Raw genomic sequence first — 17,508 nt, forward strand, 5'->3', positions numbered from 1 at the left:
GTGTACCATTATTAGTAGACTGAGTTTTGGCAAGTAGGTTTCCTATTAATATAATTTCTTAAATTTATTTTACAATTATAGTAAAATATACTATCTGAACACAGGTTATAATTAAGCATGTCAATTCAGAAATTTCCTGTGTTGTTAGAAAACGACTGGCAAGAACACAGTTCATTTTAGGTCTGTAACATTAAATCATATAGGCAGAACTCAGAGGTTTGGGAAGTACCTTCCTATGCATTTTCCATTCTCATAGCTTCATATTAAGAGAAATGGTTCTATTTTTTGTTAATGATAGTATTTTCACACTTTCACATAAATAATAAAGTTCCATTAAGAAAAATAAATTCTTGGTTGCAAGAATCTGTTGTTCTGAACGTTACTTCATTTTAACAAATTTATTAAGATAATTTACATACCATAGAATTCACCGATTTTTGTACATTACTTCTTGAACAAGATATACCTAAGTCCATGCAATCTAAGATTTCAAAGATAAAATAAGTATATATGATGATTAGTGACAATGAGCATCTTATTTCTACTAACCATCTGTATGTCCTCTTTGGAAAAATGTCTATTCAGGTCCTTTGTCATTTTTTATGTTTCGTTTTGTTTTGGTGTTAAGTTATATGAGTTCATTATAGATCTTGAGTATTAACTCCTTATTGGATATATAGTTGGTGAATATCTTCTCCCATTCAGTAAGTTGTCTTCATTTTGTTGATAGCTCTTTGCTGTGCAAACTTTTTAGTTTGACGTAGTGTTGTTTATTTTTTCTTTTGCCCCTTTCCCAAGGAGACATATTCTAAACAAATTACTGAGTGATGTCAAAGAGTTTACTGCCTATGTTTTCTTCTATGAGTTTTATGTTTTCAGATTTTATATTTAAGTCTTTAATCCATTCTGAGTTTATTCTTGTACATGGTATAAAAGAGATCCAGTTTCATTCTTTTGCATGCATCTGTCCAGTTTTCCCAACACTATTTATTGAAGAGACGGTCTTTATCCCTTTGTATATTCTTGCCTCCTGTCATAGATTCATTGATCATATAGATCCAGGTTTATTTCTGAGTTCTCTATTCTGTTTCATTGATTCCTGTGTCTGTTTTTATGCCAGTACCATGCTGTTTTGATTACTATACCCTTGTATAGTTGAATATCATGTGGTGTGATACCTTCAAACTTCTTCTTTCTCATGATTGCTTTGGCTATTTGGGGTCTTTTGTGCGTCCATATAAATTTTAGGATTTTTTTGTTCCAATTCTGTGAAAAATGCCATTGATATTTTGATAAAGATTGCATCCAATCTGTAGATTCTGGGGTGGGGTAGTATGGACATTTTAATGGTGTTAATTCTTCCTATCCGTGGGCACAATATATCTTTCCATCTCTTTCAATTTCTTTTTTCAATGTGTTATAGTTTTCTGAGTACAAATCCTTTATCTCCTTGGTTAATTTTTTCCTAGGTATTAATTTTTTGATGCAGTTAAAATTGAAATTGTTTTCTTAATTTTTTTCTGATAGTTTATTATTGATGTATAAAAATGCAACCAATTCGTGAATGTTAATTTCATATCTGACTTTACTGAATTCATTTATTAATTCTAATGTTTTTTTTTGGTGGAACTTTTAGGGTTCTCTCTATATAGTATCATGGCATCTGCAAATAATTATAGTCTTACCTTTTCCCTTCCAATTTAGATGCCTTTTATGTCTTTTTCTTGTCCGATTGCTAGGGCTAGGACTTCCAAATACTATGTTGAAAAAAAGTAGTGAGAGTGGACACCCTCATTTTATTCCTAATCTTAAAAAAAAACACTTTAGCTTTTCCCCTCTGAGTATGATGTTAGCTGTGGATTTGTCATATAAGGCCTTTATTATGTTGACGTATGTTCCTGCTATTCCCACTTGGCTGAGTTTTATCATGCATGGATGTTGGATTTTGTCAAATGCTTTTCCTGCATCTATTGATGTGATCATATGATTTTTATTCTTTATTTCATTTATGTGGTATATCACATTAAAAGATTTGCTGATGTTAAATCAAACTTGCATCTTGGAAATAAATGCCACTTGATCTTTGCCGCATTCAGTTTGCTAATATTTTGTTGAGGATTTGTTGCATCTATGTCCATCCAGGCCTATAATTCTGCCCCATCCATCCTTTTTTTGTAGTATCTTTGTCTAGTTTTTGTATCACAGTAATTCTGGACTTGGGAAGTAAGTTTGGGAGCCTTCCCTTCTCATCAATTTTAAGGAATAGTTTGAGAAAGATATGTATTAATTCTTCTTTGAATCTTTGGTAAAAATTCTCCTTGGAAACCATTTGATCCTGGACTATTACTTTTTGGGAGTTTTTTGATTAATGATTTAATTTTTTTTAGCAGTTGTCCATCTGCTCAGATTTTCTGTTTCTTCCTGGTTTAGTCTTGGAAGATTGTACGTTTCTAGGTTTTTATTCATTTCTCTCAGCTTGTCCAACTTGTTGGCATATAATTGTTCATAGTATTTCCTAACAATCCTTTGTATTTCTGTGGTATTGGTTGTCATTTCTCTTTTATTTCTGATTTTATTTATATGAGACCTTTCTCTCTTTTTCTTAATGAGTCAGATAAAAGATTTATTAATTTTCTATATCTTGTCAAAGAACCAGCTCCTGGTTTTATTGATCTTTTGGATTTTTAGACTCTGTTTCATTTATTTTTACTCTAATCTTTATTATATCCTTTCTACTCAACTAACAAGAGGGCACACACAAGGGACACCCCTAGAGCGCCCAGCTCGGGTGACGAGGAAGATTGTACCACAGTAGACTCGTGTCTGCCTCATACTGAGACATCTAAAGTGCCAGGACCTGGCTGGCTGGTTTGTTTTTCTGGTAGTGAAGCAACAGAGAGTTGGTGTCATTGGCCAACTTACACTGCTAGAATTTTTCCAGACAAAAGATGCACAAATGTGAACTGTGGGCCAAAGGTGATAGACACACCCAAGTGAAGGTTAACTTTGAACGTGTATAGTGGTGTGACCTGTAGGATTCTCGAGGCTGAAGAAAGAGTCAGCAGCAGCTAGAGATGAATTTCCTCACAAGAGAAGTATAGATGAGAGATCCATAGCAATAGTTTTAATGTCTCTGAAATGGCCAGTAAAGTGCCCACAAAAGTGATGTCACCTTCTTGGGTCTGTGGGCTCATTGCCTATCGCACACAGGGAAGCCAAAGTCTGAAACAATAGATTTTTCATAGAGAAAAGGATTTATTTGGGAGGCAGTGAGACAAGGATCTTGGAGACAAGGCTTAGATAGGTCTCCCTAACTTGGATGAGGAAAGAGCTTTTGAGAGAGAGAGAAAGTAAATTTTGTAAAACATTGCTTTAACTTCTGATTGGGTTAGATCAAAGTGCTTGGCCAAGTGCAATTAATTAAGCATACCTCACTTCAGAATACTGTCCATGAGAACTGGGTCTGTGTACAAAGTTTCCTGCTATAGGCAAATTTTGATTCTGACTATCCATTACGGTCAGTTGAATTCTTTTGTTGGATTTCTGTGCCTATTTAAGCCCCTGGGAACTGTTTGATATGGAGTGGTCTGGTGATCATCTGAGTGCTGTGAGGAGGCTTGCCACTATTTCGTGTAAGACACTAAACTATTCGGGCCTGGTTCCAGTAATGGTCAGCTATAAAACTCTGTTCAGGCCAAGGAACATAAAGAAAGAAAAGTAGGACTTGTCTTGACTCTTTCCACCTTGTCCACCCACAACTCTGGCAAGGATCAGAACTGAAATTGGCAAGATGGGCATAGAGATATCAAAGAGCAAGGGCTAGTCAGTAAAGAGAAAAGCAAAGGGGCATCCTTGGTGGAAATTTAAGATTTTGCTTATTATACTAGACTAGACACATTAATTAGTATACTGTTTCATATTATCAGAAAATGATTTAATTAATAAGAATTCTTCCAAATATCATCCAGGGGTAAAGGAGAAGTTAGCCTCAAATAAAAATATGGTTGCTTTTACATTACATTCCACAAGTCATGCTTGTTGAATGTTGCTCTCACATACAACTAAAATTGTCTCCATCACACGTGCTTTGGAAAATCCAGCATCCACCATTCTCCTCCACTACAGTATCACCAAGAATTCTCTGGATATGTATGACACATTCTTGTTTCTGTCTTTTATAAATGCTCTTTCTCTCTGACCAATATCAACCCAAACAACAGAGCATTTCCCTTGATATTGGAAAAATATCTCCCACAATGGCAGTTTTGTTTAATAGACTCTTGCTGACAATTTAGGCTTATAGGCAGAGAGTACTGTTTTGTGTGTAATACAGAAGTTAGTTTAAAATTAAATATTAGACATGATAGATCCTAGAATTTCCTTGCCCTGTTATTTGAACATTTTTATATGACTTGATGAAGACATTTAATTGAATGTGTAATATTTCTAAAGTCAAATTTACTTCCTCCTCTGGATAGTCAGTTTCAACATGTTTTATATCAGAGGCTTTGACTTATTTTATCATAGTAATTTACATTGTTTACTCTTCTCTGTACATATGATACAAAGTGAGAACTATTCAAAGTCAAGTATCAGAAGTAAATAATATATATCTTAATTCTTATGTAGTATTTGCAAAAATAATCATGTTCCTTTAAGGTGGTATAAAAACGTATTTAAAGACTGAAAAATGCAAGTGATAATGAGGTCACTAAATGCACTACTCCAGAACTGAGGTCTGATTATCTACATGTAAAGAACCATTTGGGTTTAACTTCACCTATTTAAAGTCGATGAAACTACTCCAAAAAAATGAATATGGGAGCTCACCTGTATAAATCTACTATGCAGACTGCTATCTTTAGAAAAGCCTGCATGCAAAGCTGACTCTTGGTTAGAGATTAGAAATTAAACCATAAACAGGCTCCCATACTGATATAAAGTTTCTTTAGATGATAGGAGTGGCCAACTATTCCTAATCTGTTTGTACAAACAACATAGGTCATGCTGCTCACATACTTTCCATCTGAGAGTCTGAAATTTTGATACGTACTAGGAAGAAGGTGCCCACGTGGCCAATCTCTAATTAGAAACCTTGGGCATTGAGTCTCTAAGCAGTTTCCCTGGTAGACAACACTTCGCATATGTTGTCAGACTCATTGCTAGAGGAATAAAGCATGTCCTGTGTAACTCCACTGGGAGACAACTCTCAGAAGCTTGTGCCTGTTTCCTGCAGATTTTACATCATGTGCCTTTTTATTTGTTGATTTTGCTTTGTAACCTTTCGCTATCATAAATATTTAGCTTTAAATACACTATATGCTGAGTCCTGTGAGTCCTTCTAGTAAATCACCACACCTGGGCTGTTGGGGACCTCTGACACACAGGGTGGATTGAAACGTCTACATTAAGATACATAGATTCTAAATAAAAACATTTATTGAATACATTCTATATGAATAGAATTATGCTCAGTGAAACCAAGACAAGTAGCCTGGACCTATTTTAAGAAATTTACCAAGTGGCGCCTCTGTCTGCACATAGATGTGTATAAAAAGAATATTCAATTGACTGAGTCAAAGCAGAATAAAGGAGACAGAAGATGCTTATTTCAATGGTGTTTTAAAGATGTAGACACTTCATCTTGTTTAAATTATCAGTAAAGCTAAAGACATGTAAGTTAGCCTTAAAGGAACAAGGAAGTTTGGGCAGGTTATGATATCTGGAGGCAGGAGGAAGGGGAGTTTTAGAAGATTTCTCTTCCAAAGTTCCCTGTGAAACTCTGCAAATGGATAGAAAGTATGATAAAGAAGTGAAATACAGAGTATATTGAGAAAATAAAATGAATACTAAGTGTTACTTATGGCACGAAGTGGAATTTTCAAGTGCTCTTGGTTAAAATCCTAATAATTCAAATGTCTTATTTATAGCTCACTTTCATGTAAAACATGGATTATTAAAGAAGGCCCATCAAAATTGTATAAAATTTTAAAACTATCTCTCTTAAACTCAGGAACAGAATTTATGTTCTACTTGTTTCTAATTATGCTCTTTCTTTTCGGCCTCTCCTTTGTTCAGGTCCATCATGAATGAGAAACAGGACTCAAACTTTTCAGAAAACTGGCATCATATTTGGACTGTCAATGACACAAAGCATTATCTGTAAACAGACATCAACATTACCTATGTGACCTACTATCTTCACTGGGCTCAAGTGGCAGCGATCTTCATTATTTCCTATTTTGTGATCTTTTTCCTGTGCATGGTGGGAAATACAGTGGTTTGCTTTATTGTAATGAGGAACAAACATATGCACACAGTCACTAATCTCTTCATCTTGAACCTGGTGATCAGTGATTTACTAGTTGGCATATTCTGCATGCCTCTCACACTGCTGGACAACATTATAGCAGGTATGTTGACTGTGTAGTGCAGATGTTGATTTGTGTGTGGTGCAAAGATGATATGAGAAAATGTCACCTCTCCCTGCAGCCATGGCACAGACATCCATTCATTCACAAATATTTATGGAATTCTAAGAACTGCTCCAGGTACCTGCCCTCCTAGAGTCTGGAATCTAAAGGAGGAGAAAGAAAATAAACTAATATATAAGTAGTTAGAGAATAATAAGAATTATGGAGAAAAATAAAGCCAGTGGCAGAGATGAGAAATGAAAGCTGTTATTTTTTTATAGTATTCACAGAAGGTCATCAGTGAATGAGGTCTAGTATATATTACCAAAGACTTTGAATTTGCTTAATACAGCTCAGGGCACATATAATATGGTAGAAATATTATTGAGAATATTATGGACTATAAAGTTCAGGAACTGGTAAGTCTGGTTTCAACTGAGGCAGTATCTTCAATCTAATATAAATAGATGATTACGCCCTCTTGTGGTCAGTTGGGGAGATTTCCAGCAGTTTTTGATGGAAGGTGGAGCAGCAGTCCCAATGATTTATCAAAAAGTGGTAGTTCATCAGTGGTAACTTACAGCGTAAATAATGACTCGGTACTAACAGAGAGTGCTTGTGGGCCTGTATTACTACTGCTTTTGCATTACATTATATATTCTGGAAGTACAAGAACAGTATATGTCCATCTCCTAGTAAAGTTTTGGTACATTGTACCTGTTTAACAAATATTTGTTGTATTAATTAATGAACAGTACTTAAGATAATCGTATTTCATATCTATAAGAAAAAATGAAGCAATAGCAACATCTCAAAAATGTTTAGAGCAGGGTGAGCCATATCATAGTTCTTATCCTTTCATAGCATTCAACATCACTATACTGAAGAATAAGAGGTTTCTCTATAGAATTTACCAGTTTCCTTCCTTCTCTGGTGTGAGAACCAGAGAGAATTCAGAATGCCTGTTCTATCACTATGTACTTCATAGATTCAGTGTCTTAGTAATGTTTAGCATTAAAAAATGATAAGAAAGTACAATTTTAAGATACTATGTTAGCCAAAGAGTGAAAGAATTAATAAAAATTATTGTTCTTGTTCTCAGGAAACCTATTTCACCAATAAGAAATGCTCTCAATGTTTCCCTGTAAACATTTATAATTAAATTATCATGAAAAACATTTTCACATACATTACTCTTCCTTACTTCTGATTCCCATTCCCAGGAGGAAGCCACATGCAGCTTTTTTGCATTTATTTTTGGAAATTACTATCATATTTCTAAATAACATGTTTTCATCATATTATTATCAAATTGTATAAGATATAATTTAGTTTTCATAATCTTCTTATACCACATGAGGCAGTTTTCCTCACCAAACTCCACTGAAAGGACAACACTAGGACAAAAGAACATAAATCTATAAAAACTGAGTGTCAGATGCTACTGAATGTGAAGTTGGGAAAACAACATTGGCTGAAATTCAGTGTAAATGATGTCACATGGATTTATGCAGAGCCACAAATATACATTCAGACTCCTTACCTCCTCTCATTCTCTCAAAATAATTATATCATGGTTTTTGGTTAAATCAATATTCAGAGTTTGCATCCCTGTTATTATATGTCTCTTACTCCTGTTGAACAAAGTAGAGTGCAATGACAGCAAATTTTCTCTTATAAAATGTTTTTTTGTTTGTTTTTCTGGATTTAATGACATTATATTTTGATTTGCTTAGATTTGTGTGCATATCTATCAGTAATGTATCCTCAGATTCTCTTCCAGGAGTGTTAATTTCTCATCAATACCTTCAAACATAGCAAGTAATCTGTAAATTGCAACTTTTTCCTGAAGTTGCCCTCCAGGTGCTCTCGGTCATCTTGTTTCTATCCAGACATGGAGCTCAGTTACTGCTCTGGGATGGCCCTTCACTGAGACCTGAATAATCTCGCTTCTCTCAATCATGTTTTCTAAATGCCATTTCTTTTTTTCTTGGTTTATTTCTCTGTTAGCTGCCAAAGAAAGGGTACATTAAGATAAAATGTTTGAGATCTTGTAGGTCTTTACCCTGTCCTCACACTTGATTAGTTAGCTGTATAAAGTATTCTAGGCTGGACTTCTTTCCCCCTAAAAATATTTAAAGAGATCGCTCTGCTGTTACTCCTTAGAAACCTGAAAAATCTAATGCCATTTGACTTTGCTTCATTTATTCATGATTTGCATTTTGTTCCCCCCCCACCCCTGAAAGATCTTAGGGCTTTTCTCTATCCTTAGTGTCCTGAATTTCAGACAATTATGAAATGTTTTTTTTTTTTTATTGTGCTGTACACAAAGTAGATTTTTTTTTTCTAATCAAGAAAATAAATAAATGCCTTCTGATCCTGGGGAATTTTCTTATAGAGTTCTTTTCATTTTCCTTTCTTTAACTCAGTTAGATATTGGAGATTCTGAATTGCTACTTTTTAAAATCTTTTTTATTTTTCTTCTCCTTATTGTTCTACTTTTAGAGGTTTTCTTAACTTTTTCTTCCAGACTCTATGTTGCGTTCCTCATTTCTGTTATTATATTTTAAGTTCTTTGAGCTATTTTATTTTCTCCCTATTTCTTACACTCTCATGCACATATTTCGTGAATAAACTGGTTATATCTCTGAGGTTATTGGTATTAATTTTTGTTTGCTTTTCATTTTTCATTTACATGATTCATACTGGTTTTCTCCTAAATTTCTTTTTTCTTATTTGTTTTAAACTCTTCCTTTTTTCTGTGAGGTTTCCCTAATATCAACTGCTACTTAGCTGTTTGTGTTTCAAAAAGAGGCATTGTGCGGTTGCCTTGAACCTCCGCATGCCTGGGGATGAGGTTAGGACTACTCCTGGCTTCATTAGTCTGGGTTATTTATTGGGAAATCCATAACTGTTAAAATCTGCATCTCACTGTTCTTGAGAGGATCACCTTCCCTAGATGGAAATTTTCTGATCTACTGCCATAGGGATATAAGGCTGGCTGTTGCATTCCAGATTAAGTGGGCCAGCGATATTGCGTACAGAGCGTGTACTTTCACTTAATGCTTCTGCATTGTGATGCTCATTCTACTTGAATTTGGTGACTCAGAATCAAGAGCCACTGTGCTCCAACTCCTTAGAGAGTACCTTCCATTCTTATGATCACCTGGGGAAAAGCTAATGGCATCTGATAGCATTTATACATAATTCAGTGAATTATGTTGTTTTTCCAACTTTCCATTCATTGGTATCTGGCACCTCAGTTTCTATGGATTTATGTTCCCTTTGCCCTAGTGCTGTGCTGTCATTTCAAATGGAGTTTGGTGAGGGACATGAGATAAATCGTATGATTCTTCTTCCAATTTCAACCAATGACTATATACATTCTTTTTTTTAAATTAATTTTTTTATTTTTAATTTTTATTTTATTTTTTTGTATTTTTGTTGAAATAATACTAAAACTAATTTTAGGACTGAGAAGACATGCTCTCTTGGTTTACTCAGTAGATTCACTCAAACACCTATTTCAGAAAGGTCTGGATCAATAATATGTTTTTTTTTTAAAAAAAAAACCATATATTTGGATTATTTAGATTGCTGGGAATATTTTAAATTAGGTAAGAATATTTTTAAAATAAATTGCAGAGTATTGTTTAAGAGATAAATTTTAAAAATCAGAAATATACAGCATTCATCTTTTAGGAAACTAGAATATTTGCCAGTGGAAGATTGTTACTTTCCTATAATAGCAGATAAGTATTTAGAATATTAAACTGTTATAATAATCTTAGTAATTTCTCTCATAAACATTCTAGTAACTGAGGTTCAGTTAAGAAGTAATTCATATAGACTACTTTTGTTCATGCAAAGTGCTCTTTATTTTCAAAGTGTCTTAGCTCAGGCTATTATAACAAAATATCATAGACTGGGGGCCTTAAACAGCATTTATGTTCTCATCATTCTGGAGACTAGAAGTTTGAGAATAGGGTGCCAGCATGGTCAAGTTCTTGGGGAGGGTTCTTTTCCTGGTTTGTATGTAGCCAGCTTCTTACAGTGTGTTCACATGGCCTTTTCTCAGTGCATGCATGGGAGAGAGATCTTTCTCTCTTCCTCTTTTATAAATCCCATTGTGTGAGCAACACCCTCATGACCTCATCTAAATTATTTCCCGGAGGGTGCATCTCCTAATACCATCATGTTGGAAGTTAAAGCTTCAACATGTGATTAGAATTCTAATTTTCTTCCTATTTTATTCATTTAAAGGGCATTATTGTATAAGGTTTATTGAACTGTGGAACAACACTGCTAGGGTTCAAATTCTTAATATGATGTTAACAAGGCATGTGATATGTATTTGTTACCTAGTCTGTATCCTAAGGAGAATAATAAAGACTTCAAAAGCCTATTGAAATTAGAGATGTTAATAGATGCAAAGCACTTATTACAGAGCCTAGAATTTTGTAGCCACCATGTGATTCTGATATTATTACTAGTATACTGAAAAAAGATCTCTGGAGATATTAATAAAAATAATTGGGAAACATTGATTATTCCCTGGATATCATTTAGGAAAGTTGTATCAGTCTTGATTTCATGCCTTTCTGTTTATATTTTCAGTAAAATTTAAAAAAATCTTTTCAAAGACTTACTGTTCCATTTCTTTGTCAGGATGGCCATTTGGAAGCACAATGTGCAAAATCAGTGGATTCATCCAGGGAATATCAGTTGCAGCTTCAGTCTTTACTTTGGTTGCAATAGCAGTGGATAGGTAAGTCAGCACCAAAATCTGAATCCAGAAAAATGGGCATGTCTGCAACTAATCCACCTAACCAGAGAAAACTGTATAATCTACTAAATTGTGGGTATATATGCCAAAATTATTGTATCCATAATATCTACTTTCACAGCAAGGTGTGCACATGTACACACAGACACACATACACACATACACTAAAGTTTCTATAAATAAAAAAGAAAATTACTAAATGTCTATATTTTAAAATTAAATAATCAGGAATGATACGTGTCTTCATTCAATCTGCTATACCAGGATACTATAGATAGCATGGGTTAAACAGCAGACATTTATTTCTCACTGTTCTAAGGCTGGGAATTCTAAGATCAGGATGCCAGTAGATTCAGTGTCTGGTGAGAGACCTCTTCCTGGTTTGCAGTGGAGGTGTGGGGGATGGGCAGGAGAGCCTCTTCTTGTTGTATCCTCACATGGTAGAGAGCTCTAGCCTCTTCTCTCTTTTTAGAAGTGTACCGATCCCATCATGAGGACTCCACCTACATGTCCCTATCAAAAACCTAATTACTCCCAAATGTCCCGCTTCCATATACCATCCCAGTGGAGTTTAGGGTTTCAACATATAGATTTTTTTGTGGGGGGGGATACAAATATGCAGTCCAAAACAGTATAATTTTATTATTTTGACACTGGAATCTTGAATTTTCTAATAGTAGAAGTGTCAATGTGCTGAAATATATCTGAAATTTTATATATATATATGGAGAGAGAGATTAAAAATATGAAATGTAATAGAATTGTTGACATCAAAAAAACTTGGTAGATTCTATTTTTAATATTAATCTATTTGCATCATTATTTATAATGTTTTAATCTATTTCCAAGAACTTATCATATAGATCTAGTTTATTTGGTTTACAGGTAAAAAATAGAATTTAAACATATGCTAATCATTATATGCTAAAGATATATTTTTACATTAAATTTACAAATTTATTATATCTTGTTACTATTATTAAATTATTTTTATATACTAATTTGTTTATAATAATACTTATGCTAACTTTAGTAAGTAGAACTATACATTTTTTGATGTGAATGTTTAAAATAAATTTTATCCTCATATAATTATACATGTCATCTTTACAGTGAATAAAACCTATAAAATCCTTTTTTATTTTCTACTTGAATCTTGAGCTTTTCAGGTTTACTTCCATATTACATTTAGTATTAAATGTCCCTAAATTCCTTTTTTTATTATTTCTAGTATGCCTCCCAAACAGAGATTTAGAAATCAACATTGCTCTTCATTTTAAAAAGTAAATGAGGTTATAATAATAAATAAATTGTGTTATATTTATTTGTTGAATAACTATAAAATGGTTAAAATTAGTGAGCTAGGTTGAAATATATCAAAATGCATCTCAAAAGCATACAATCTCAAAAAAGAAGTTACATAATGATAAATATAATATAGTGCCATTATATAAAATTTAAAATATTATAGATACAGACCAGTACTATAAAAGCATTAAAAAATGTGACAGGAGGGATATACATCAACTTCAGGATTTCTGTGAAAAGAGGAAGATGACTGGGATTAAATAAATCTACCAAAAAAATTTTAACTGTATCGATAATATTTTACGTTTTCAAAAAACTAATGAAAATATGGACCATGCGGTGACTGATGGTTTAATTCACACTATTACTGCCCGTCATCCCACCCATACATCACTTGTCTATAATTTCAGTCATCTATTGTTAAATAACAAGTCACATTTCAAAACAAACCACTTAGTACCTTAAAATGGCAACGGTATTTATTATGCTCTTGAATTTGTGATGTGGGCAGATTCAGCAATACAGCTTGTCTCTACTCCACTTGACATCAGGTAGGGGGAAGGGTGCTCCAGGGTTGGGGCTGAAGGCTCTCTCAGTCTCTTGGTGTTTAGGCTGGGAAGACTTGAACAATTAGGAGATAGGGGCTTCTTAGGTACTATATCTCCACATGGGCTCTACGGCATGGTAGCTTCAAGGTGGCTGGACTTCTTACATGTCAGTCCAAGGCTCTGAATGTCTGTGTCCTAAGAGAGAACACCAGTGAAAGTCATGCAGTATCATTTCTACGTTCAATTTATTAGAAGCAAGTCATTAAGGCCAGTTCATATTCAAGTGTAAGGCACTAGAATTTGGAAGGACTGTCAAAGAATTTGGACATATTTTAAAGCCACCACACCTTCATCTCTGTCTAAACTACTTGTACTTGAGTGCTTTTCTGAGAGTCAGCTCTTAGAAGAAGCCAAACTCCAAACAAACTTCCAAACCTATTTCTCCAGACTAAGTCTTTCTCCTGAATTTCATAATTATGTTTAAAACACTTGCTAGATGACTTCATCTGTACATCCAATAACAAGCACCTCAAACTAAACATGCCCTGAGTTGAATCCATCTTCACTACCAGTCCCGTATAAAAATCTGAACAAAAAAATCAGCTCCTTTTCTCATGTTCCCCAGTCAGTGAATGTCAGGATCACTTACCCAATTCAAGTGAAAATGTTGAGATTTATTCTTGAAACCATCTCTCTTTCACTTCTATCTTATCGCTCTGGGTGCTAACTGGTCCCAAACCAGCCATCATCCTTTGGTTCTTGAGCTAGAATACTGAGATTTTTTTTCCTAACTGGCTGTGATGATTAATGTTATGTGTGAATTTGACTGAGTCACGAGATATCCAGATATTTGGTCAAACTTTATGGTTGGGTATTTGTGAGGGTGTTTTTATGGTTTACTTTGGTCAGACTTTATAGTTGGGTATTTGTGAAGGGGTTTTTGATGAGACTGAACCAAAAGAATCAAGTAAGCAGACTGAGTAAAGAAGAGTGTCTTCCCTAAAAAGGTGGCCCTTATTCAATCAGTTGAAGGCCTGAATAGAACAAAAAAGCTGCAAGTAAGAGAAAACTCCTGCCTGATTTTTGATCTGGGATATCAGTCATTTTATGCCTTTGGACTTGAACTGAAATATCAGTTTTTCTTGGGTCTCGAGCATGCGGCTTTCGGACGAGAGCTTATATCATTGGCTCTGCCAGTTCTCAGGCCTTCAGACTTGAACAGGAACTACACCAATGGTTCTCCTGAGTCTCCGCTTTTAGTCTCCATTTTGCCAACTGCAGATCTTGGGACTTCTCGACCTCCATAATAGCACAAGTTAATTTCTTATAATAAATGTCTTTTTATATATATCAATATATATTGATATATATTGTTGGTTCTGTTTTCCTGGAGAATCCTGACTAATGCACTGACCAACTCCAAACTCTAGCATAATTTTAGCATAATTACATAATATTTCCATTGACTATTTCCTGGCAGGGAGCATTTTCTATCTTGTTCATCTTTGCCTTTCTGAATATACATACATATATTTGTTGAATGATTAAATTGTAAAAATTTGAGTCCTTAATAGTCGGTTTACAAAAAGAGCAAAATACCTAGAATTGTGCTGATGAAGTTACCCATAATTTAAGGGCGAATAAATGGGAGGATTCACTGATCAGAAGACTATATGAAAACTTGGAAATTAAGACAGAAGACCTTATACATGCAATTAAGTAGTTTCAAAGAAGGCCAACAGAACAGAGTTCAAGCTAACTGGTCATTATATGAAGATATGTCAGATAAATTAATTTGTAGTTGCTGCTGGACCACTTAGAAGCTCTAAGTTTTCTTACCTGCAGATCTGGAAAGTAATAATTTTTAAAACATTTCAGTTTTATAGAGTAATCATAAAAATCAAGAAAGATTAAATAGATGATAGTATTTGAAAAATATAAAATGTTATACAGTTACATAATGGTGTGATTATCTTATAATTAACATAGTAAATATCAGTAATAATAACATCAAGAATCACAATAACAAGATGGAAGTAAAATGAATCAGACTTACTCTATATACTAATGTTGAATTTCCAGAGGACACAGACCGGTGGGAACACACATTATCAGAATTCATAATGGAAACTCTTAGACTCTTAGCTCTGAAAGAAACCATCAAAACACTTAGTGTCTTAAAACAATAATGCTTTAATATTTCTCATGATTCTATGGATGGTTGAGTGCCTCTGGGTGTTTCTCCTGCTCACTTATTGTAGCTGACATCACTCGTGCTGCATGCAGCACTACCCTGGGAGCTAAACAGGGCTGGAGCATCCTAGATGGCCAGCCTCTCATCCTCAAGGTCTTTCTCCACATGGCCTCTCATCGAATTCAAGCTTCTTTACCACCTGGTAGCTGGTTTTCAAGAGGAAGCATACTGAAAAGACAAGCTCCAATGTGCAAGTGCATAAAAAGTTCTCTTTGTCATGCTTGCTAATGTCCCATTGGCCAGGGCAAGTTACGTAGCCAAGCACACGATAATATGGGAGAGGACCACAGAAGGGCATGACGAAGAGCTTAAGAATATGGGCTCTGAAGCCAAACTACTCGTGTAAAAAAACATAATTAGGGGCAAGATTTTTATCTTTTCTAAGTTTTTTTTTTTTCTGTTTTTAAATGGTGACGCTTAAAGAGATAATCCATGCAAACCAGTGGAATGGAGCCTAGAACAGAGTATTAAATGTTTGGTTTCAACATATACTAGTTACTATTATTACTTTTATTAATAATAGTGTCTGGTGTACTCTACTTATTCATATTTTGAATGAAAAGTTATATCGGTGATGGAAAGTGGGAGTGCATGCCTTTCTCCTACTAATGGTAGCTTTCTATGTTTCTGAGAGGCATGTGGGAATTACTTGAATTTAATTCACAATTCAGGAGTTTTGAGGCAGTGCCTCACTGATATTTGCCTTTAATTGCAGGTTTTGGTGTGTCGTTTACTCTTTTAAACCAAAGCTCACTATCAAGACAGCATTTGTCATTATTATAATAATCTGGGTCCTGGCCATTGCCATTATATCTCCATCAGCAATCATGTTACATGTACAAGAAGAAAAATATTACCGAGTGAGACTCAACTCCCAGAATAAAACCATTCCAGTCTACTGGTGCCGGGAAGATTGCCCAAGTAGGGAAATGAGAAAGATTTATACTACAGTGTTGTTTGCCAATATCTACCTGGCTCCCTTGTCCCTCATTGTCATCATGTATGGAAGGATTGGAGTTTCACTCTTCAAAATGACAGTGCCTCACATGGGCAAACAGAACCAGAAGCAGTGGCAAGTGGTATCTAAGAAGAAGCAGAAGGTCATTAAGATGCTCCTGATCGTGGCCCTGCTTTTTATTCTCTCCTGGCTGCCCCTCTGGACTCTGATGATGCTTTCAGACTATGCCGACCTGTCTCCAAATGAACTGCAGATCATCAACATCTACGTCTATCCTTTTGCACACTGGTTGGCCTTTTGCAATAGCAGCATCAACCCCATCATTTATGGTTTCTTCCATGAGAATATTCACCGTGGTTTTGAAGATGCTTTTCACCTCCAGCTCTGCCAAAAAAGAGCAAAGCCCAAGGAAGCCTACACTCTAAGAGCTAAAAACAATGTGGTCATAAATACATCTTATCAGTTAGCCTTGAAATCTACAATTCAAACTCCACATGAGGAAATCTGCTTAAGAAAAAGTGCTGAAAACCCCAAACAGGAAGTAATGATTGAAGAATTAGGAGGAGCTACCAATAGCAATGAGATTAAAGAAGAGCTTGTGTGATGATTTTAACTATGTGTCATATATTGAAATACTGTTGCTTTCTATGACTTCGTATTTCAATTCTTTTAAGGATGTTCCATAGGGGGAAAAATGTATAGAAAGCCCTCTCTGGAAAAAAAAAAATAAACAAAATAATCATGTTCATAACCAATTTTACGTTATTAAAAATATGTACAGTAGCTAATATACAAGTTTACCTGGATAAATCTATATTCTAGTAACAGATTTCAAAGCCTGACCTTCTCCAACTTACCCATTTGTGTATAGTCAAGCATGTGTATTATGTCTATGGATACACACAGTCCCCATATGGTGATAAATGGGCAGGTCTCTGCATGAGAGTACATTTTATCAACTCTCCTTTGCTCTTGGAAATCTGAAATTTTAGAAATTGGAAATTTTAGATTTAATTATATGTTCATGCTTTTGAAATGTATTTAGCTTTCTTAGAACTAAGAACTATAATAGCAAATAAAAGGATATTGTATTTCTTTGTATTTAAATGCTGATTTTTTTTTCTTTTAAAGAGTATAGTTAAAATTGGTAAAATCATAACATTGTTCCATAGGAACTGGCTATTTAATATTTTCATAAATGAAGTTTATGTCCTAGCTGAGCCCATGTTTCTTACAGAAGT

At 34.5% G+C, this 17,508-nt stretch overlaps 1 protein-coding gene across 1 annotated transcript in view; it reads left to right on the plus strand.

Annotated features, from left to right (window-relative positions):
- The window catches only part of NPFFR2 (neuropeptide FF receptor 2), a 54,218-nt gene extending 37,011 nt beyond the window's left edge, over positions 1-17,207 (plus strand). The window contains exons 2-4 of the mRNA XM_006926968.3: positions 6,079-6,413; positions 11,082-11,181; positions 16,025-17,207. Coding sequence (XP_006927030.2) covers positions 6,263-6,413; positions 11,082-11,181; positions 16,025-16,871 — 1,098 coding nt within the window. The 5' untranslated portion in view covers positions 6,079-6,262 and the 3' untranslated portion in view covers positions 16,872-17,207. The remainder of the gene's footprint in view (positions 1-6,078; positions 6,414-11,081; positions 11,182-16,024) is intronic.
- Positions 17,208-17,508: the final 301 nt, after the last annotated feature.

Source organism: Pteropus alecto, unplaced genomic scaffold (genome assembly GCF_000325575.1).
Source record: "Pteropus alecto unplaced genomic scaffold, ASM32557v1 scaffold237, whole genome shotgun sequence".
Taxonomy (NCBI): Eukaryota; Metazoa; Chordata; class Mammalia; order Chiroptera; family Pteropodidae; genus Pteropus; species Pteropus alecto.